Here is a 23,711-nt window from a genome sequence, read left to right on the forward strand (position 1 = left end):
GTAGCTACATTGCCTCAGGATGCCCAAGTTCACCAGGTTAATAGGAGAAAGCACAGGGAACTGACCTTTAGACATGCCTGGAAGGCTGGGCATTGATAAGTACTGGAGTTGTTTCCTTGTAGAATTTTTAGTGCTGGTAGTACTTTTGTGTGGTACAGTAATTGCTACAAGAAGTCTGGTAAAGTGCTAAACTAATAAGCTGGTAAAAGTGCAGGAGAGGAGAGAAAAAGCAGATCTAAGAGAAATATTTGAAAGCAAAATTTGGCACCGCTCAGAAGCTTACAAACTGTCCTGGATACAGCAAATCTAGATCTGGACTATACTAGTTACAGGAAAGGCGGGAAACAAGCGCAAACGTGGGCTTTTAAACTGGAAAGTTGAAGGAGATGGAAAAACCTGCCCAATGACCAGTAAGCTACAATTTCTGGGCCAGAAACCACTCCTGTCATTTTAGATAGGCTACCTAGTGCTTACCACTCCCACTGATAAGCTAGAAGGCTTCCCTCCAACACAGAAAGGCTTGGGGCCTCAGAAGCTTACCAACAGTCCTGGATACAGCAAATCTGTATCTGGACTAGACTAGTTACAGGAAAGGCAGGAAAGAACCTTAGACTTTTTTTTCAGAAAGCAGCTAAAATGGCACTAAAACCAATTCAAGTGCAGTGCAAGCTAGCACACTTGTGTGTAGCAGTATTAAAGCCAATGCAGTTTAAATAAATGCAATTTATTCAAAATGTATTATGAACTGAATTAAATTGTTTTATTCAACTGTGAGCAGTTAAAATGAGCCAAAAATATACTTATCAGCTGAGAAGTACACTCAGTCAGAACACAAGGAGATTTTTTTTTTAGTAAAGTGCAAAGGGAGAAAGGACGAGTAAGAGGATAATTCAAGGTTAAGAACCTAAATCGGTTGCCCTTCTCAAATGTTCACTCTGTATTGGGTGGAATGAACACTAGACTGGGAGGAGTGTCCCACATCAAATTTACAGTAGGGGTGGGTAACTGCAAAGCCACCAACTATAACTACTCCACAGGAACAGGGTGGGCAGGAAGGAGAAAACCAGTTTCAGAACAGATCAGAAAATGCCAGCAAATACATAAATATTTCAGTCAAGCAAAGATTAAGACAGTGCATAACTCTGAAAAGTTAAAGCGACAATATCTTTATCAGTGATACATTTCCAGATGTTTTTCTGGACATGCCCTGAACAAACGCCTTTCAAATATGATGTAAATTATTAGAGGACGTGGTGCTGCGGTAGCGTTGTTGCCTCACAGTAAGACGCTGTCCGGTTCGATTCTCAGCTACAGCGTCTTCTGTGTGGAGACATGCGTGAATGGGTGTACCTTTGATGTTCATCGTGCATACAGTTGCAGTAATCACAGATGGGTTTTCTGCCATCAGGCGGTCCCTCGGTCTGCCGAATTCCAAAGTCTTGGTCCAACATCGGTTGTCGTCGCTTTCTCTTCTGACGTCAGTGAGGCCAGATTATATAAGACACAGCCGACGCCATGTTCTTCAGACTTTTTTGCTGCGCGGTGCCCGAAGCAGAAGCAGTTCGCAAGTGCCGGTCGGCCAGCTCCTGAATTACGGAAAATATTGGAAACCGAAGTCTTCATTAAAGCTAAGTACCCCGTTGGGGAAACTTTTCTTGCCTCAGACCGATGTCAGAAAAAGTTAATTGTATTTCTTGTGGGAAGCAAATACCGCATAAGGATTTCCATTCCCTCTGCATACCTTGTTTAGGCCCAGACCACGACATCTCGGGCTGTCGCTTTTGCGCTACCTTCAATAAACGCACTATTAAGCGTCGGGCGGAGTTCGCCCAACACTTTTTTGGTAAAGCCTTTGATTATAAAATGTCGTCTGACACTCCGACTACCGTTTTGTCCAAAAAACGCAAGGACAAGGACCGACACGCGAGGCCCGCGATCCCCGCCGACACCACGCCAAAACAGGCTACACGTGGTCCGGTTCTCAGCGAGATGCCTTTGCAGTCCCTGACTACCGACGACACTCCTTTGGCGGTGTCCTCTGTACCCGAGACCGCTGGGACCTCGGCCCTTTCCCGGACTACAACCACCGAAGCCTTTGCTAATGTTGAGCCTACTAATGTGGATAGGTCCACTTCCACCCATTGTGTCTTTAGACCCTCACCTTCTTTTTCTATTAAGGCCTTTACTAAATCCAAAGCAGCCAGGCATCCCCAGAGGCCTGTTGCACAGGGCCCATCTCCAGGTCCCATGCCTAAAAAACAGATGCTTAAAATGGCTGAGGATTTAATTACTCTTATCAGGGGTTCTCAACCCCCTCCTGACAAGAGACCCAGAGTGGAGGAAGATTCTCCCTCTTCTGATCAGGGATCCATTTTATCAGAACATTCTGATGTAGAGGAACATTCTTACTCCCCTTTTGAGGATTCGGATGCAGAGCAGTCCATTCCTTCTGTATCTCCTCCTGAGGATTTTTCCTTTGGGGAAACCTTGCACACTTTGAGGGAACACTTCCATTGGGAAGGCCAAGACTTTCCAGATTCCAAGAAAAGACTTGGGGAATTTCTTTTGTTACCTCAACACAGACCTCTGGCGATACCCCCTGTTTTGGACATACTTGATGATGTTTTTTCAGAGGCTTGCCTTAACCCGGATTCTCTGCCTCCTGCACCAGTCAAACCTGATAGGTACTACAGAGTACCTAACTCTCACCAATTTCTATTCAAAAGCCATAATGCTGACCCTGAAACCATTTCACAAGGCCCCAAGGGATTGAAGGCCTCCACTGCCAAGAATCCACTTCCTGCAGAAAGAGAGTCAAGATCTTTAGAAAGGTGGGGGAAAAAGGTACATACCTCGGCCACCCTAGCCATGAGGGCCTTAAATTGTCAGTTTCATATGCTTAAATATCAGCAGTTCCTGTTATCACAATTAAGGAATAAAATGTCTCAACCTGAACAACCAGATTTGAAGGAGTTACAGGATATGATGCATAGTGCAGAGCAAGTGGGTAAACACACCTTACAATGTGGTTATGATGCCCTAGAGGCCTCAAGTAGAGCGGCTGCTACAGGATCAGTCATTCGCAGACATGCCTGGCTTAGGGAACAAAATTTGCCTGATCATGTGAAAGCTAAACTTCTAAATGCTCCTTTACAAAAGGATGTGCTGTTTGGTACTAATGCTGAGGAGATACTACGGAAAATGGAAGAAAAAGCCAAATCTATGCAAACTGTCAAAGCCTTTTTACAGGTCCAACCACCACGTTTTAGCAGAAATTGGCCTTCAAAAAACTGGTCCTTTCCAGCCACTGACAAGCCCTAAAGAGGTAGATACAGCAGACGCACAAGGGGCAGAGGGCAATCACAAGGATCATATAGAGGCCAACAATGGCAAACTCCAGCACCAAGAGGTGGCGAAGACAGTGCACAACAATACAGGAAGCAAACCCAATGACTCCCTTATTTCCATGCCAAGCATGTCTCAGCTGGCAGCACCTTTGGGAGGAAAGCTAGCATTATTTGCAAGCAATTGGCATATTGTCACAACAGACAAATGGATCCTGGACATTATAAACAGAGGCTACAAATTTCAATTTCACACTTCCAAAAATGAGAGGCATGCCAAACCTGCCACAAAATCAAAGGGCAGAGGCACAACTGCAAATTTCAAAGCTCATAAGCATGAGAGCTATTCAAGAGGTACCTACTCACGAACAAGGTCAAGGTTTTTATTCAAGACTTTTTCTGGTACCAAGGAAAGGAACCGACTGGAGACCCATTTTGGACTTATCCATCCTGAACACATTTCTACTCGTACCAAAATTCAAGATGCTCACATTACAGCAACTTCTTCCCATGCTGGGCAAGGAGTTTTGGCTGGTAACATTGGACCTCAAGGAGGCATACCTGCATGTCCCAGTCAGACAAAGCTGCAGAAGATACCTCAGATTTCTTGCAGGTTCAATCCACTATCAATTCTCTGCATTGCCCTTTGGCTTATCTACTGCCCAGAATATTCACAAAGTGCCTGGCATCAGTGATTGCCTACTGCAGACTTCAAGGGATACAAATTTACCCTTATCTGGACGACTGCCTGATCCAAGCGGACAGCAAGCACATACTTCTGGAACATCTGGCATATGTGACACGGTTACTGCTTTCTCTGGGATACACAATCAACAAAGAGAAATCAAGGCTAACACCATCTCAGAAAATAACTTTCCTGGGTGCCAACTTGGACACAAACACCCAGATGGCCTACCTTACGCCAGAAAAACAGGGGCAACTATCTCAGTACTTCAAAATATTAGCAAAAAGTACCAGGCTTACTGTAAGGAAAATCCTGCAGGCTCTGGGATTCATGGCATCTTGCATTCTTGTAATCCCATGTGCAAAGCTGCATATGAGGAAACTTCAGTGGTACCTAAAAAACCTATGGTCTCAACACAGTCACAGTTTGGAAACAATAATACCAATAATTCCATGTTTGCAAAAGGAATTTCTATGGTGGGCCCAAGCATGTCAAGCCAACACAGGCCTCCCATTCTGAAAGCCTCAAGCAGAGCAAGTCATCACAACAGACGCCTCAGATTACGCCTGGGGGGCGCACATGACGGACAGGTGCATTCAGGGCAAATGGTCCCAAAAGGAAAAGCACCTTCACATCAATCGAAATGCTAGCAGTAATAAATGCAATTACAGCTTTCAAGGATTTCCTGCATCCAGGACAATTACTGATAAGAACAGCACCACAGTAATGTGGTACATAAACAAACAAGGAGGAACACATTCATACCCCTTGTGCAGACTAGCCATGTCTCTTTGGAACTTGGCTCTGGAATGGCAAATCGAACTTCAAGCACAGTACTTGCCAGGATTGGAAAACACACTGGCAGATGATCTAAGCAGAAATATGACAGATCCATGCGAATGGAAGTTGCATCCTCAGGTGTTTACAGAAATAATCCAAGCGTGGGGGAGGCCAGACATAGATCTTTTTGCCTCCCACAGGAATCACCAATTGACAAAGTTTTGTTCGAGGACCTTTCATCCAAAGGCCTGGAGAGTGGACGCCCTTTCATTCAGTTGGACAGCATGGACAGTTTACGCTTTTCCACCTCTGCCTCTTCTGCCCAAGGTGCTTTGAAAGCAAGAGCAGACAGACCGAAGATGATACTGATTGCTCCAGACTAACCAAGACCACACTGGTATCCACTCCTGAGGAGCCTAACTCATTCTCCTCCCTGGTCCCTACCTCTAATGCCTCTCCTTCTGACTCGGCACAGCTACAAAACTCTTCACAGTCAGCTGAAAACACTCAATCTGACTGCATGGAAAATTCCTTAATACCACAACAGACCCTACTCTCCAAGGAGGTACAGGATGTCATTTTGGAAGCCAGAAGGCCATCTACTAGAAAAGCTTACTCCACAAAATGGAAACGGTTTTACGCTTGGAATGAGAAAAAGGACCAGGACCCTAGAAAACTGAATTTGCCTCAGATATTACAGTATCTAACTGAGCTGCTGAACAGTGGACTGTCATTCTCCTCCATTAAAATCCATGCCTCAGCCATTTCTACAGAATACAACACTGATCCACCCTTATTCTCTCACCCACTCTTAAGACAGTTCCTCAGAGGGGCTAAGAATAAAAGACCTCCAAGGAAACAACCAATTCCAGCCTCGGATCTTAATTACATTCTGGAAAAATTGACATTGCCTCCCTTTGAACCAGCTGCCTCAACAGATTTACAATATTTTTGTCCTGGAAAACAGCTTTCCTACTGGCTATTACCTCAGCTCGTAGGGTCTCGGAATTACAAGCCCTCATGGCTGTGCAACCCTTTCTCATCTTCCATCAGGACAGGGTTTCCCTACGAACCCAACCCGTCATTTATGCCTAAGGTAGTATCCAGGGTAGCTTTAAATCAGGCCATACACTTACCTACCTTTTACCCCAATCCTCAAAACAAAGGGGAAAGGCTGCTACATTCCTTAGACATCCATAGACAGCTGCATTACTATTTGGACAGAACAAAGCCGTTCAGGAAATCAGAACAACTCTTTGTGTCCTATGCTGTAGGAGCTCAAGGGAAGCCAATTTCCAAACAGACAATTTCAAAATGGATAGGCCACTGCATACGTTTTTGTTACTCCTTTCATGGTAAATCTGTGCCTACAGGCATCCGATCCCACTCCACAAGGGCCACAGCTACCTCTACAGCCTTCCTCAGAGGAGTTCCTACCAAAGATATTTTGGAGGCAGCCACTTGGAGTTCGGTGCATACCTTCACTAAACACTACCACCTTCCTTTATACTCCAAAACAAGAGCAGGCTTTGCCACTGCTGTGTTGCAGGGCATTCTGGCTCCTCCTAATTCCACCTAGTGCCACCTAGTGCCTACCACCCTGTGCGTAGCTTTGGGATTCTACCCATATGTAAGGACTGCAGCTGTATGCACGATGAGCATAGTACAGTTTTGTACCTACCATAAATGTAGATGTTCGAGTGCTAATACAGCTGCAGTCCAGGTTTTCCTCCCTCCTTCCCCTCTTGGCACAGGCCTAGTGGCTAACTCCTCCACAAACAACCTGTTTGGGTTATCCTTCTATGGTGAATTTGCTTGCAACGACTGAATTTTGATTATATTGCATTGCATGACTATACATATATATATAAATTATGTATTGCCTTCCTTCTGGGGGCACCTGACATCGGGGCAAGAAAGACTAAAGAAAATGGCGTCGGCCGTGTCTTATATACCCCTGTCGCACTGACGTCAGGGAAGAAGGTGACAATAACAGACGCCGGACCTAGACTTTGGAATTCGGCCAACCGAGGACCCGGCTGACTGCAGGAGTACCCATATGTAAGGACTGCAGCTGTATTAGCACTCTAACATCTACATTTATGGTAGGGACAAAACTGTACTTTCTCTGCACTGCCCTTTGGCTTATCTACTGCGCCCAGGGTGTTCACAAAGTGCTCAACTCCAGTTATTGTGTTTTGCAGGCAAAGAAATATTCAAATATAGCCATACCTGGATGATTGTCTAATTCAGGCAGAAAGCCCGGACATACTTTTGAATCATCTGGCCTTTGTAAAAAGGGTTCTAACTTGTCTGGGGTACACCATAAACGAAAAGAAATCACACCTGGTACCCTGTCAACAAATTATATTCCTGGGAGCAAGCTTGAGTACAACTTCCCAGATGGCTTACCTCATGCCAGAAAAGCAAATTCAGTTGACAACCTACTTCAAACAAGTGGACACACAAACCCTGCTATCTGCACGACAAGTACTGCAAGCCTTCGGGTTGATGGCCTCCTGCATTCTCTTAATTCAATATGCAAGACTGCATATCAGGAAACTACAGTGGTATGTAAAAAAGCCTATGGTGTCAACATTCTCAAACCTAGAAACAATGATTCCTATCCTACCTTGCCTACGCCTAGAGTTCCTATAGTGGGCAGAGGCCTGCCACCAAAACAAGGGGCTACCTTTCACACCAGCCCCTGCCGCCCAAACTCTAGCAGACACATCAGACTATGCATGGGGGGCTCACCTGGCAGGGAAGTGCCTTCAGGGCAAATGGAACCCAAGTCAAATGCACCTGCATATCAATCAAAAAGAAATGTTAGCTGTACAGAATGCTCAGACAGCCTTTAAGGACCACATTCTTCCAGGACAACTAATGGTAAAGACGGGCAAACACCACTTATGTGGTACATAAACAGGGGGGTACACATTCTTACCCCCTTTGCAGACTAGCCGTAGCATTGTGGAACACAGCCTTGAGCTACCAAGTGCTCCTACAAGTGCAATTCCTGCCAGGAAAATTAAATACACTGGCAGACGGACTAAGCAGAAACCTCATGGACCCACACGAGTGGAAACTGGAACCAAGGATTTAAAACATGTTGACAAGCAAATGGGGGAGCCCAGATATAGACTTGTTTGCTTCTCCCTAGAACTACCAATTGGACAAATTTTGCACAAGGACCCCCCACAAACAAGCCTGGAAACTGGATGCTCTGTCCTTTATCTGGAAAAACCCATCAGTCTATGCCTTGCCCCCTCTGCCTCTGCTCTCCAAGGTACTACTAAAAAATCAAACAGGACAAACCAAGGATGATTTTGATTGCTCCAGACTGGCCGTGCCAATACTGGTACCCCATCCTGTGCAGTGTGTCACTGTTATCTCCATGGCACCTGCCTCACTCCTTCCCTGCTGTCTCAGCAGAAGAACCGGATTCTGCACCCTCAGCTTCCAACACTGAACCTTGCAGCCTGGCTAATTACTTAATCTCTCCTTTACCATCCTACAGCAAACCTGTGATGGATATCATTTTAGAGGCAAGGAGGCCTAGTACTAGAAAATCGTATGCTGAAAAATGGAAAAGATTCTGTGCCTGGAACCAATCGCAAGGGATGAGCACAGCAGTGCCCAATTTACCTCAGATTTTACAATACTTAACTGAGATGCTTCACAAGGGCCTGTCTTTTTCCTCCATTAAAATCCATGCCTCAGCCATTTCAGCTCATAACACAGAACCTCCCGTCTTCTCTCACCCACTTCTCAAGCAGTTCCTCAGAGGGGCCAGAAATGAGACCACCCAGGAGAGCTCCAACCCCAGCCTGGGACCTTAACTTTGTCTTGGAGAAACTCACTCTACCTCCTTTCGAGCCAGCTGCTACTGCAGACTTAAAATTTCTTTCTTGAAAAACAGCTTTCCTTTTAGCAATCACTTCAGCAAGAAGGGGATCTGAATTACAGGCCCTTATTGCAGTGGAGCCTTTAATCATCTTTCATGCGGACATGGTGTCCCTCAGAACCAGTCCATCCTTCATGCCAAAGGTGGTATCCAGTGCGACATTTAATCAGTCCATTCATTTGCCAACCTTCTTTCCCAGTCCACAGAATAAAGGGGAATGGATACTGCATTCCTTATATGTGCACAGACAACTTAGATTCTACTTGGACAGGACTAAATCTCAAAGGAAATCTGACCAACTGCTGGTGGCATTTGCTGCAGGGGCAGAGGGGAAGGCTGTTTAAAGCAAACCATTTCTAAATGGATAAGCCATTGCATTCATTTGGTATAAGCACAATGGAAAACCTATCCCCCAGGAGATCAGACCTCACTCCACCAGGGCTGCATCTACCTCTACGGCCTTTCTCAGAGATGTCCCTAACAGGGACATGCTAGAAGCTGCTACCTGGAGTTCTGTACATACTTTCACCAAGCATTTTCATTTGCCAATTTTCTCTAAATCCAGAGCTGGCTTTGCCACTGCAGTCTTGCAGGACCTTATAGCTGGCCCTAATGCTATCTAAATTCCTCCTCCCAAACATAGCTTTGGGAATCTGCCCAAATGTAATCAGTGAAACACGAAGAACCATAGTACAGTTGTGTACACTTACCATAAATGTAGATGTTCAAGTGTATTCATTGTTGCAGTCCTGGTTACCCTCCCTCCAGCCCCCTAACTTCTTTTGGCTATAGCTCTACTTTCCTTTACTATGCTTAAAATCCTTTCTGGTGTATTTGCTTTTTGTTGGAGGCATATCTTTGTGCTTTTATGTTTAATTGCTTCCTATTAGGGGGGCACCTGACGTCTGGGGCAAGAAAAATGAATGTCATGGCGTCTGCTGCATGTTTTATACCCCTGATGACCTGACGTCATGGAAGAAAGGACAGCAACCGCCACAGGACCCAAGACTTTAATCAGGCCGTCTGAGGGCAACCTGCAAGCAGATAACCCAAATGTGTAATGACTGCAACAGTGAATACACTCGAACATGCACATTTATGGTAAGTGTACACAACTGTACTTTTTCACTACCATGCAATCATAATTAACAGGAGTTATCCCACAAATAATTTGGCTTTTTCCATGAAAGCCAAATAAAGGAGAGCACCTTAAAAAGGTAGAAAATCTTTTAAAAGAAAAATAAAATGACAAGACCCAGAAGGAAGGCCAGTGACCCTCGGGGCTGTGATCTGTGAGGGAAGAGCGGAGAGCTAACATTGCTATACTCTCTCACCCACTCTTCAGCCCTTTATCTAACCTGGCCATCCACTAGTAAGCGAGAGACAGATTGAAAATCATGGCTTAAGGTTACAAACTTACATTTCAGTTAAAAAAAAAAAAAAAAAAAAAAAAAAAGTCAAGTGCACCTTTAATACTATAGGATATAACAACCAGATAAGGGCAAAGGGTTTTACTCAAGCCCTGAATATGGCTGTTGGAGACTAGTCTTAAATTTGTTGAAGCTAAAAAAAAAAAAAAAAAAGTCCATAAAGGTTGTAAATTTCAAAATATTTCATCATGTTATCTTGCCTGTCCTCCTCCCTCATGCTTTTTTTTGTAGTACTGCATCTGAATTATGCCTACCTGTACATATCTACAGCCAAAGCAGACAGGCAGTACTTCATGTTGAAAGTGGGGAGATCTCACTTTGTTTGCCTCCTTGCTGTTTGTCTTATTTACTGCATGTGCCAGACATTTCCAGATTTTTCTGGTTCTGTTAATAGCCTTTGGTGGAACCAAAAGGATTCACATCTATTTGAAGACTGCTTCATGCAGGCAGAAATTGTGGGAGAGACTTGAGAAGCCCAGCAATTTATCCTTTCTTTTTGATAAGACTTGAGACTCTGAACCTTTCAAAAGGCCCAGCTATTCCTTTTTCCTTTATATCCACCTGAGATACCAACTCAAGCAAGTTGGGACTTCAATTTAATGTTTCATCCAAAGGACTACACACTCGGGAGTGTAGTACCCCTTCCAGTGTTGCAATGTATTGTCAGCGATACAGTCACATGGAATAGGAATAGAATCCATGGCCTTTGTCTTCCAGCACCAAAAGGCAAGTGTGGTAATTGTGCCACCGACTGTGCTAGTGCATTCGGTACAGATTGCTCAACTATCATTTGATGGTTCATCTGCAGCAGCAGTATTTCAGAGAAATCTGGTAAGAACTGTTGAACGCTTAGATGGTATAGTTTAATACAGTTGATCTTGTGGTATGGGGTGAGACTAAACTGGAGCATGAATTGAGTTTGAGTTGTACAGAATGAGGCAGTATAATGTGGAATGGAGCAGGATTAAATGTCTGTTTTGTAACTAGCTTGAAATGTATTCTTCAGAGGGTCTGAACCCAGATTGTGATAGTGAGTGATAATGCTTATGCCAAAGCCAGAAGATGGTAATCCTGCACGAGGTGACTAATGCAGTAAATCTGGGTTATTTTCTTTTTGCCCTTTTGATCTGTCAGTCTGTAATCTAATTGGGCCCTAGTTGTGCCCCATCACCAAGGTGGGGGTTGACTGAGAAAGGGATGCCATATCATTCAGGCAGACAGGGTTGGTTTGAAGGTTGTGCTCTTTCTGGGTCCCTAATACTACTGAACATGTCCTGTACTCGCCCAGGGTTTGGCATGCAAGGAGTGTCCATGAGGACATGCCACTAATTTCTGTGGATGTTGTAACCCCTCGAGACTGCTCTACTTCTCTCAAATCTAGCACAACAGCATGATCCAGTGGAAATTAGTGACTGATTATTTTCCTTGTCCACTTCCTCCAAAAGAGGCAAAACTTTCTTCCCTCATGTCCAGTCCAAAGGCTGGAAGAGCAGTTATGCAAACCTGGGTCATACAGTGGTATGCCATTGGAATCAGAGCTCTGATTTGTTGTGATGTGTAAAGCAGTTATATTTGCCAGTAGCTGTGTTGGTGGAGGGGGTGATGGGGCATCTTGTATGACAGCACCTATGTATGTGCAGATGCAACAGTTGGAATGCTCGCAAAGGTTCTTTAGTAGGCGAAACTAAGATATAAGCACATTGTCCTATACAGATTGCCTTACAGCCTTATCTGTTTACTCCCTCTCCTACAGGTTACTGAGAGGTGATCCTTCTGGCTTTGGTAGATCTTTTGCACATCTACAAAAATGAACAGCATCAGAACCACTAGATCCAAGGATTTAAATTTTGCTTGCGACATAAGTAGTACATGAGATAAATGCGTCTCTGAGGATCCCTATGCTCTGAAACAGACTCCCCATCCATGTCAAGCAGAGTCCATCCCTAACCCTGTTTAACTGTGACCTTGGCCAATGGATGGGAAGTTGAAAATTCACCTCGTCTCTGGCCCCCATGTCTCAGAGGCGCAAACAGTAATGCCTAAGCAAACAGCCCCACATAACCTCTCATAGTCCCTCTTAATAAATGCCCATGGTACAGAGGGGCACAAGTGGGTTGGATTGCATGGCTAGGCTTACAAAGAAAGGCCATGGTGGTCATTAGCCTAGTGTATGCCTGTGAATCTATTAGATGCATTCAGATCACTAAAGCGATGCTAGTCATTTATGGATATGAGAAATTCTACAGACAAATTAAAACCAGAGCTGCCTGAGACAGATTATAAGCCAGTAGAGAGCATATGATGGAAGTCATTGCAAAAAGCACCACCATTGTTTTAAAGATTGTTGGCAAATGTGCAGAAATATGTCAGTTCGGTACAAGCTAAGCAAGCAAATGCATTTTGTTGATCTGTTTTAGTGCTCAAAAAATCCACTCTGGAATGCAAGGAGCAGGTACTCAGATACAAATATGAACTTTTGGCCAGCTTACTTGCATCTGGAAGCACTGTTGTACAAAGGCAAGAGTGGTTGTATTGAAGACTGCCTTATGTTTACAAGTGGTAGTGAATATATCTAATCAGATGAGAGAAGCCATACTGGAGAAAGTCCATGAACTATGGATTATGAAATGTACGTGCTTGTGGTGATCTGTTGGCCAGAAATGTCAGAGCATTTAGAAAGAAAGGTACAGAGTTGTGAAATATGCAGCAGCCTTAATCTGAATCCTAAGGAAAAAGTTTGTTAAATGTAAAGTAAAATGAAAAGAATTGTAACTGATCTGTTATAGGTCAGGGCTAACTGTCTAATTTGTTGTCTATTACTCTAAATGTACCAGATATACCAAAACTGTGAAGGACACTATAGGTACTGCTGTGATTGCGCTGAAAAATGTTTTGCTTTAATTTCAGAGACTCATTTTGGATGCATAGTTTTAGCCAAAAGTTAAGAAATTTTGCTCGAGTGGGATTTAAGACGCACTAATCAGATTGGAGAGCAGTGGCCATGTGGATAGGATGAAACAGTCAATGGTTTAATGAAGTACAGTATTACTGGTAAATCACGTTGCTGTGCGTTTCTGCTTGAATATTAGTGTACCACTTAAAGCAGGTCTTTCACCAGCACAGCTACTCAAGAATTAGACGTAGATTGCCTATGGTTATTTCATTGATGCCAGAGTTTCAGTAATGATGTCCTTCATGGATGCATCTGCAGTCATAACAACTGGGTTGTCCTGTCGTCAGGCAGCCCTTCAGTCGGCCGGATTCCAAAGTCCGGGTCCGGCTTCGGCTGATGTCGCACTTCACCCGACGTCATCTCTGTTGGTCTTCGGGTATAAAGGCATCAGCCGACGCCATTTTCCTCAGTCTTTCTTGCGCGTGGCCGAAGCAGAAGCTGTTCGCAAGTGCCGGTCGGTCGGATCCAGAGATTACTTCTACCGAATACTACTTCGAAGACTTCTAAAGCTAAGTACCCCGTTGGGGACTCTTTCTTGCCTCAGCCGATGTCAGAAAAAGTTAATAATTGTTTAACCTGTGGGAAACAAATACCTCATAAAGATTTCCACTCTTATTGTCTGCCTTGTTTAGGCCCAGCCCACGACGTAGCAGCCTGTTCGGCCTGTGCTTCTTTCAACCGACGAACGCTTAGGCGTCGGTCGGAGTTTGCTGAACAGTTTTTCGGTTCTGATTTTGCGTACATTATGCCGTCGGATCCTCCGACTTCCCATTCTGCCAAAAAACGCAAAGATAAAGACCGACACTCGCGGTTTCGGCCGAAACCATGGCTAAGCAAACCGCGAGTGTCTCTGTTTCGGCCGAAACCGAGAAAACTGATCAAAGTACAGCTGAATCTATCTCTACAACTGAGGCCCCTGCTACCACTCTTGAATCGGCCTCAGAAATTTTAACCACTACGGTGGTTGCCACTGACTTATCAGACACCATTCCCTTGGATGTCTCTACCCCAGCACGTGGTGCTGCTAGGCCTCCAGCAGCCATGTCCATTAAGGCCTTCGCCAGGGCTAAAGCAGCCAAGACTACTAAAACAGTACCTGTTAAACCCCCTACAACTAGGCCCTCCTCTAGTTCTCAAATGCTTACTCTGGCAGAAGATTTAATTTCATTAATTAGAGGATCTCAATCTCACCCAGACAGGGCCTCTCAGCCCCCAGAGAAGAGACCTAGGGCAGAGCCCCCTGAGCCAGTGTCATCTGATGATTCTGCAGATGAATCAGACATAACTGACCAGCCAGAGGCTCCTTTCTCCAATTTTGAAGACTCTGATGCTGAAGAATCCATTCCAGCTGCTTCCCCACCAGAAGAATTCTCCTTTGGGGAAACCTTACATGCCATGCGAGAGCAGTTCCAATGGCAGCAACAGGATTTTTCAGACTCCAGAAAAGACTTAGGACCTTTCTGCACCTTCCACAGCACAGGCCCTTAGCTATACCTCCTGTTCTCTCTGTGGTGGATGATGCTTTCAATGATGTCTGCTCCGCACCAGATTCTTTACCTCCAGCCCCTGCCAAACCAGACAGATTTTACAGGGTGCCAGACACTCATCACCACCTTTACAAGTCCCCACTTGCAGACCCCGAAACTATATCCCAGGGTCCCAAGGCAGTAGCCGCGACCATAGCTAAAAACCCTATTCCTTCTGAAAGGGAAGCAAGGTCATTAGACAGATGGGGCAAAAAGGTCTACACTTCAGCTACTCTCTCAGCTAGAGCCTTAAACTGTCAATTTCACATGATACAATACCAAGAGTTTATGCTTGATCAGTTAACTAAAAAGCTAACCACTGATGAATCTCTTGATAAGAAATATGTATTAGAAATGGTAAATAACATACAACAGGTTAGTAACCATTCCTTAAAATGTGGCTATGATGCACTGGAGGCTTCATTTAGATCAGCCATGACTGGCACAGTGATAAGAAGGCATGCATGGCTAAAGGAGCAAGCTTTACCGGATCATGTAAAAGCAAAGTTGCTAGATGCTCCTATGGATAAGACAAGTTTGTTTGGTACACCTGCCCAGCAGGTTATGAAGAAAATGGAAGAAAAGGCAAAATCTGTTCAAACGGTTAAAGATTTCTTGCAGGTTCAACCCCCAAGGTTTAGCAGGAACTGGCCTGCCAAAAATTGGTCCTTTCCTGACTCCACAAGATCTCAAAGGGGCAGGGATAGACGTTCCAGAGGCAGAAACCAATCCAGAGGAGGTGCCTACAGAGGACGACAGTGGCAAGGTAACAGAGGCACAGATACAACCACTGACACTACATCAACACAACCACAGTGACTTAACCCTAAATCCGCCTACCAGGGAACAAATAGCAGCTCCTCTAGGCGGAAAGTTAACCTTATTTTCAAAGAACTGGCACTATATAACAAAAGACAAGTGGATTTTACAAACCATAGATCAAGGTTACCGGTTCCACTTCCACACTTTACCAGTCAAAAGAGGAATGCCAAATCTACCTCCAAATCAAAAAACAGAGGCTCTACAACAGATAATACAGTTAGTAAACATGAGAGCTGTGGAAAGAGTGCCAACAGCAGAGCAAGGAAAGGGGTTCTACTCCAGACTATTCCTAGTTCCAAGAAAGGAAAAAAGTTGGAGACCAATTCTCGACCTGTCCACCTTAAATACATACATCATTGTCCCAAAGTTCAAAATGCTGACCCTACAGCAACTTCTTCCCATGCTGGGCAAGGAGTGTTGGCTGGTAACTCTAGATCTCAAGGAGGCATACCTGCACGTCCCCATTTGACCAATCTGCAGAAGATACCTCAGATTTCTTGCAGGATCAGAGCACTATCAATTCTCAGCATTGCCCTTTGGCTTATCTACTGCCCAGAGTATTCACAAAATGCCTGGCATCAGTAATCGCCCATTGCAGACTACAGGGAATTCAAATTTACCCATACCTGGACGACTGCCTGCTACAAGGGGACAACAAAAGCAAGCTGACAACAGATTTACAAAGGGTCATTTACTTGCTACAAGCACTGGGATACACAGTCAATTTACAAAAGTCAAGGCTGATACCATCCCAAACAAGGACATTCTTGGGCGCGGAATTGGACACAGTAAAACAAATGGCATTCCTAACTACAGAAAAACAAAAAGAACTCCCTCTTTACTTCTTGGCACTAACAAAACTGAACAAGTTAACAGCAAGAAAAGTACTGCAGGCCTTGGGCTTCATGGCATCATGCATAATCTTGGTCCCACTTGCCAGACTGCATATGAGAAAACTACAGTGGTACCTAAAGAATTTATGGTCCCAACACAGACACAGCCTAGAAACAGAAATCCCACTAATTCCATGCTTAAAACAGGAGTTCCTATGGTGGGCTCAGGCATGCCAGTCAAACCCAGGGCTACCCTTTCGCAGATGTCAAGCAAGCCAGACCATCACAACAGACGCTTCAGACCTAGGATGGGGGGCCCACATGCTGGACAAATGCGTGCAAGGATTGTGGACACAGGATCAACTTCACCTGCACATCAACCTAAAAGAAATGCTGGCAGTAAAACTGGCAATCCAAATGTTCAGACCATTTCTCAAAGAAGGCCAGTTGATAAGGACAGACAACACCACAGTCATGTGGTACATCAACAAACAGGGAGGCACTCATTCATACCCCCTATGCAGAATGACTTTGGAGCTGTGGAACCTGGCACTCAGCTACAACATCCAGTTACAGGCAATATTTGTACCGGGAAAAGAAAATACTCTAGCAGACATATTAAGCAGAACCACATCGGATGCCCACGAATGGAAGCTGCACCCGGACATCTTCAGGACCATCTCAAGGAAATGGGGAATGCCTCAGATAGATCTATTCACATCACCTCTCAATCACCAGCTCAAAAAATTTTGCACAAGGACATTCCACCCACTAGCATGGAAAGTGGATTCGCTCTCCTTCAGCTGGAAAGGCCTAACAGCATATGCATTCCCATCTCTTCCCTTGATACACAAAGTATTACTAAAAATCAAGGAAGAACGTCCAAGGATAATCCTGATAGCTCCAAACTGGCCAAGACAACACTGGTACCCACTGCTGAGGAGCATGTCTCGGAACAATATGTGGCCAATACCCCTGATGCCTTTGATGTTAACTCAGAACAACTACAGCATCATACATCCAAACCTAAAAACGTTGCAACTGACTGCATGGAACATCACATAGCAGCAGCTAATCCAGAACTTTCACAAAGAGTTAAAGACATTATTCTTGAAGCACGCAGACCTTCAACAAGAAGGAACTATGCTGGAAAATGGAAAAGGTTTGTCATTTGGAGTACTGAAAGAGGAAAAGATGTGTCAAACATAGATATGCCTAACATTCTGGAGTATCTGGCGAACTTCTTCATTCAGGCCTGTCCTACTCCTCCATCAAGATACATGCATCAGCTATTTCAGCAGAATACAGCTTTGATCCACCTGTTTTTCGCACCCTTTGCTCAGGCAGTTCCTCAGAGGAATCAAGAATGTAAAACCTCCAAGGAAACCACCATTACCAGCTTGGGACTTAAACTTTGTGCTGGAAAAGTTGACACTATCACCCTTTGAACCAGCAGCAACAGCAGACCTACAACACCTGTCATGGAAAACTGCTTTCCTACTGGCAATTACTTCAGCAAGGAGGGTTTCAGAACTACAGGCCTTAATGGCAGTGCAACCCTTCCTAATCTTCCACCAAGATAGTGTCCATGAGGACTAATCCTACATTTATGCCTAAGGTAGTATCCAGAGTGTCTTTAAACCAGGCAATCCACCTACCTACTTTCTTTCCCAACCCACAAAACAGAGGGGAAAGAATACTGCATACCTTGGATGTACATAGACAGCTACGCTACTACTTGGACAGAACAAAAAGTAGCAGAAAGACTGACCAACTTTTTGTAGCCTATGCAACAGGAAGGGAAGGAAAAGCTATTTCCAAACAGACAATCTCCAAATGGATAGGAAATTGCATACGATTCTGTTACTCCTTCCATGGAAAACCAATTCCACAGAACATAAGACCTCATTCTACAAGGGCAACAGCCACTACCACAGCCTTCTTACGAGGAGTGGCAACCAAAGACATTATTGAGGCGGCTACTTGGACCTCCGTGCATACATTTGCCAAGCATTATAATTTGCCTCTTTATTCCAGATCCCGAGCAGGGTTTGCCACTGCTGTACTGCAAGGGATCCTAAACACACCATAATCTAGTTTTATCCTCCTCACCTAGTTGGCTATGGTATTCTACCCAGTTGTTATGACTGCAGATGCATCCATGAAGGACATAGTACAGTTTTGTACCTACCATAAATGTAGATGTCCGAACTGGATAGCATCTGCAGTCAGGATTACCCTCCCTCCTTCCCCTCTGTGGTACTCCTAGGGTGTTTACCCTCCTAATAGCTAGCTGGTGGGGGGGAGTCTTTTATGGTGTATTTGTTTGTATATATGTACATACATGCTTATTTTTGTGTTTACCTCTATCTTTTTGGAAACATTGGCATCTATCCAAATTTTAGCCTCCAAGAGGGCTACTGGCATCTGGGGCAAGAAACACTGAGGAAAATGGCGTCGGCTGATGCCTTTATACCCGAAGACCAACAGAGATGACGTCGGGTGAAGTGCGACATCAGCCGAAGCCGGACCCGGACTTTGGAATCCGGCCGACTGAAGGGCTGCCTGACGACAGGACAACCCAGTTGTTATGACTGCAGATGCTATCCAGTTCGGACATCTACATTTATGGTAGGTACAAAACTGTACTTTATTAGTTCAAAAAAATCAGCAAATACAGAGACAATTATGATTAAACAGAAAAGGGGATAAGATGCGAATGCATGTGCTGAAAGATAATATAGTTAGTCAGAAACTATTGCTGGTCATATAAATGAATCAGTGTCTTAATTCAGGATAAAAATTTGAGAATGAAATTGATTAGAGTTTTGGTTTAGAGAGCAGAAGGCTGTGTTCAAGGCAGAAATCAGTTTACTCAGTAAAGTGCATCACCTTTTCAGAGTTAGAACGGTCTTGAAGTTACAGTAGAATTTAAGCAGAGTCTAATGTGGAGTGTCTTGACCAGGGTCTCCTTGAAGATAAATCAAATTCTCATTTTAATATTCCATGGTCTAAAGAACAAAAGTGTAGGATCTAGATGTCTGTGTATGGAATAGTAATAATCATTGCAGGGACTGTTCAAACATATACAGTGTGACAATTTACCGTAAGAAGCAAAGTGCTAAATGTGCATAGTGAGTTGAAATCTTGTAAGTTCATGTGCATCATTGTAATAGCCATGAGATTCTTGAGCATCGTTAGAAGTCAACTTCAGGTTGTACAGTGATGCTGCTACCTCTTAGTTTGACCAGATGGCTTCTGTGTCAGTATTGGATAAGAAAGGAGATGCTTGTTTTTTTGAGTTTTGTAGAGACTGGGTAGGGTACATAATCACCTTGTTATACAGTGAAGGTTACAAGAGTAGCAAGGAGTTGAGCTGGAAGTGGCTTGCATTATTGATTTGGAAGAGTAGTCATTCAGCTTTAATAAGATAGGCGAATAGATGTGAAAGAGGCAGGGGATTCCCTCGCAGGAATAAAAGTACCTGCCAGTGGAGTATGTCAGAGAGAGAAACCGCCATGAGAGAGTGAGTTGGTTAAGTAGGTTTGTCAGGTGATAAATGATGTTTATTACCTCATAGTAGGTATGAATTGGGTAATTGGAGCATAAGACGAAGAGGCATAAATTTAGATATAGCCTTGGAGGTGATTGGGTGGGCAGTGTCTGAAGTTCCATATTGTTGGGAATTGGCAGAGATGATATAAGTGATTAAGTACCCGTTGTCTGTGTGTGTAGGCTCATATGCACATGTTCCTGTATGTAAAAGGGAGGAAGGCACATTGGTAAAGTTGTGTAACCTTTTATTAGAAAATGTTGTTGGACAGTGTATTGCAAGAGAGGGCACTCTGGAAGTGAACAAATTGTGTGTTTAATTAACGTAAGCTAAGTACTGTAGTATTGGATTCAGAACAGGGCATAACTGTAATCGGAAAAAAAGTAATATGAATATAGACTTGTGGGAGCTGGTAGGACATATGTGGGCTGTTGGGTATTTTATATGCACCATCTGTATAGACTGACCAGGGAATAACATTGGCTTTAGTAACAGCCAGTTGTCTTCACATTTTGATATAGGAATAACTCAAATAATGTAATCAGAGAGAATTTAATTGAAGTGGTTATCCTGTTAGTTGGGGTAAAACAGTTACGTGCTTGTTTGGACAGTTCCATTTTATTTAAATGCAGATAAACAACTGTTTCTTTTTTTTCTGACTTTTGATCTTTTACTTTTATGTTGCAGTTAAAAGCATTGGGCTTCCCTGAAGGATTGGTCATTCAGGCATATTTCGCTTGTGAAAAAAATGAAAACCTAGCAGCAAATTTTCTCCTTCAGCAGACTTTTGATGATGAATGATGACGTTGCCAAGCTTGCATCTTATTTCATTGACTGCCGTTGTTTTCCTGCGCTGATTAGAATTTTAAGGCACCCCTGGGCCTTCGGTGCACTTTACCTTCATTCTGAGGAAGGAAATGAATGGCACCTGCCTGTGTTATGACTTAGCTATGCAAAAAGTCTGGGTTTATTGGAACACCATATTTGTTTGCGAACACTGTTATTTCCTCTGTTGTGGCGAATACATTTGTATGTACAGATGCTACTGACTGACTTGCTCATAATGGTGATAATGTAAAATCGCCTTCTCTTTTATGGTAGAATGAAAAAGCATTGATAATTCCCTTGTTTACTTGTGCAGTCATCCGAGAACAAATACTGGGGGTGTTGACATTTGTCCTGAATTTTTTTCAAAAATGTGTATTTTAATTTATTTTTATTTCTCTAATGATTTCATCCCAAGGAATATTTTTAAGTTTTACATCAGTTGTTAAATATAAGTTTAGATCTCATTTGGGAGTTGGGATTTTTACTTTGCTTTCTTAACTGGACACATTTCACACTCTAGTTCTTTTCTCCTTGGCTACCACATACCTATTGCTGTGTTCAGAGGGGTTGCTTTGCAGTAGTCATACCAAAGCTCCTGTTACGTCTGCAAATTTTTTCCATCTTGTTGAAGCTTGTTCTGACCATGTCCCAGTCAGCATTTGAATCTTTTTGACCCAGGGTTGGGATTTTATGGTTTGTGTGGGTGCTGTATTGTCAAATAGTCTGACTGTGCAGTGTTCTGTCACAGCATTACCAGAAAATTACCACTTATGTTTGGTAATTTCAGTGTACAGTGTAAACAGCAAATGGTGGTCTGGTATAGTTCATATTGGAATTTACAAAAGCACAGTTTTTTGCTGTCAGGGTATAAAGCTTAAATAACTTGGGTGATCCTGGTTTTGAATGCATGTTATCAGCTGAAACTCTTAAAAGATTGACATAAGAATGCAGACAAGACATTGTTTTCCCCTTTGCCCATCCTTCTAGCTAGGATTGTTATATGGACATGTACAAAGATATATAAATAAACAAAAAGTATTAGAAATGTTGTGCTGTCTTTCTGCTGGTTAAACAGGAGCGAAGGAGCTCAGAGACATTCATTTTTTTTTCTTCATGTGTAGTGGTAGTGGTTGGACATATGTTGTTGCCTCCTTTGAAAGACTATGGGGTCAACAGAATGCATAAGACGAATGCAAATGTTCTGGTTGTGGATAATGTGCGTGGAGGTAGCTAGTTTACGATGTTTAGCAGCTTACGCAGCACACAGGAAAATGGACAGAGTGCTTGAGCAGATTGGCTATATATTTATTAATGTTTTCCTGCCGCTGTCTTAGAGATGCTGGTCAGGAAGTCCTAACCTCCACATAATTACATGTTGGCCTGAAGTTTAATCTCCGTGTTTGTTCCAGCACCACTAGCTGTCGTCCAGACTATCCTGGCAGAGCTCTGGTTTACCCCTCCTTCAGGGTGGAGCCATCTCCCTCTGGGGACCTTTCTGGGCAGCAATAGTAATGTGCCATCTATATCTCAGAAAGCATTCCAGGGTTCAAAGCTTTGTTGAGTGGTTGCCACATATGAGGTACCAGGCATCCCTGTGTATTCTCATTTCGGTGTGGACAGGCTGCGACTGCTTTTAGTCATACCCTGGAGTGAACATAGTCATATCGCTGCTTCTGAGGATTCCCTGCACACTGACCCACATTCCTTCCCCAGGTTATGGCTAGATGGCAGCTGACTGAGTTCCTAATATAAAACGTTCCATAACTACATTTTGTCAAATTGCTTTGGTGCTTGTGGTGGTGAAAAATGCAGACTTGATTAGTCTTATCTTGAGGACCTGTGGAGTCACTGGATGTGGGGTTACACCTGAAGGTGAGGTGCTTGGCATTATTACTTTGGCTTACTCTGTCATTGCACAGTATCTAAACCTATAAGATGCTGGCCACTGTAATGATGTACTTGTGCCTTCAGTTGCAACACCTGCCTCTGACACACATTGGTGACTTGAGTTTCTTTCATCTGGATGAATCCATTCCCAATTGGTGAAAAGGATGATAACTATGGAAATGTGCAGTAGCCATCAAGTCCTTCTGAGGCTTTTTCCAGCCTGCCTTGCAGATGCTTTTACTTGGCAGTTTCACAGAGTAGCTGAAGTTGACGGGACAAGATAGGGAAGGTCATAACCAACATAGATCTTTTTATGGTGGGTTGGTGTGGGATGGGAGGAGAATTTACAGGTAGCCTTCAGAAAGTGCACTAAAATGTTGTGTATGTGGAATTGTCTGTAAGAGAGAGAAAATGTCTCTTCTGCGTGATCGGGTTGTGTGCCCAAAGTAAGAGATGAGCAACTTTAATGCACCACTTCCCCCAACCACTTTAATTTCTAGACATCTGTTTACAGTTCTTGCACCTTTTCATGAAGAGAGAAAGGCTATCTGCTTTTGTTGCTGCCAGAGGAGTAGAGGGTGACGCTTATCTCTCATTTTGTTATTGTTACACCTTGATTAGTCTTGTACCATACACACAGTTTTGTGTGTGTGGAAATCAGTTCAGAGCACTACATAACTTAACATTTTTGCATTGTCATTAGCAAGCACGTTACATAAATGAAGAGTGTATCTGATCGGTGAGTGTGACAGCAATATTGATGAGCTGTAATGTTGCAAGCAGTGTCTGTACACACCAGTGACATACCAAACTGTGCATAAACCATGACTAGCTCAGGGTTTAGGCATGTTTTTGAAATTGTTACCAGAATAAAGTGTTTCATCTAACAGACTCTTTATGCTGTAACATGGTGCTTTTTTTCATTTTTTAACATTTTCTATTGGTTTATTAAACCAAAGTCTTGAGGTACGTCAGAAGTGAACCAGTAATTCATCATCTTCAGTCAGGCTGTGTTGCATTCTTCTGACATCTGTAAACTGCTGTGATGAGAACACAGTAATGTAGATATTCTTCATCATTTGCTTCTTCATAGATTCATAGACTGTTACTAGTCTAACGACCTGGGGGCCTTTCTAAGCCTAGCTAGGTTTCCTGAAAGAATA

The 23,711-nt window shown here is 43.5% G+C and overlaps 1 protein-coding gene across 1 annotated transcript in view; it reads left to right on the forward strand.

The window, feature by feature from the left end:
- LOC122817666 (UV excision repair protein RAD23 homolog B-like) overlaps positions 1-23,439 on the forward strand; it is a 660,004-nt gene extending 636,565 nt beyond the window's left edge. Inside the window, exon 9 of the mRNA XM_044090733.1 lies at positions 20,521-23,439. Coding sequence (XP_043946668.1) covers positions 20,521-20,634 — 114 coding nt within the window. The 3' untranslated portion in view covers positions 20,635-23,439. The remainder of the gene's footprint in view (positions 1-20,520) is intronic.
- The last annotated feature ends 272 nt before the right edge of the window (positions 23,440-23,711 follow it).

The sequence above is a fragment of the Protopterus annectens genome, chromosome 13.part0, assembly GCF_019279795.1.
Source record: "Protopterus annectens isolate FY-2018-M chromosome 13.part0, PAN1.0, whole genome shotgun sequence".
Taxonomy (NCBI): domain Eukaryota; kingdom Metazoa; phylum Chordata; order Ceratodontiformes; family Protopteridae; genus Protopterus; species Protopterus annectens.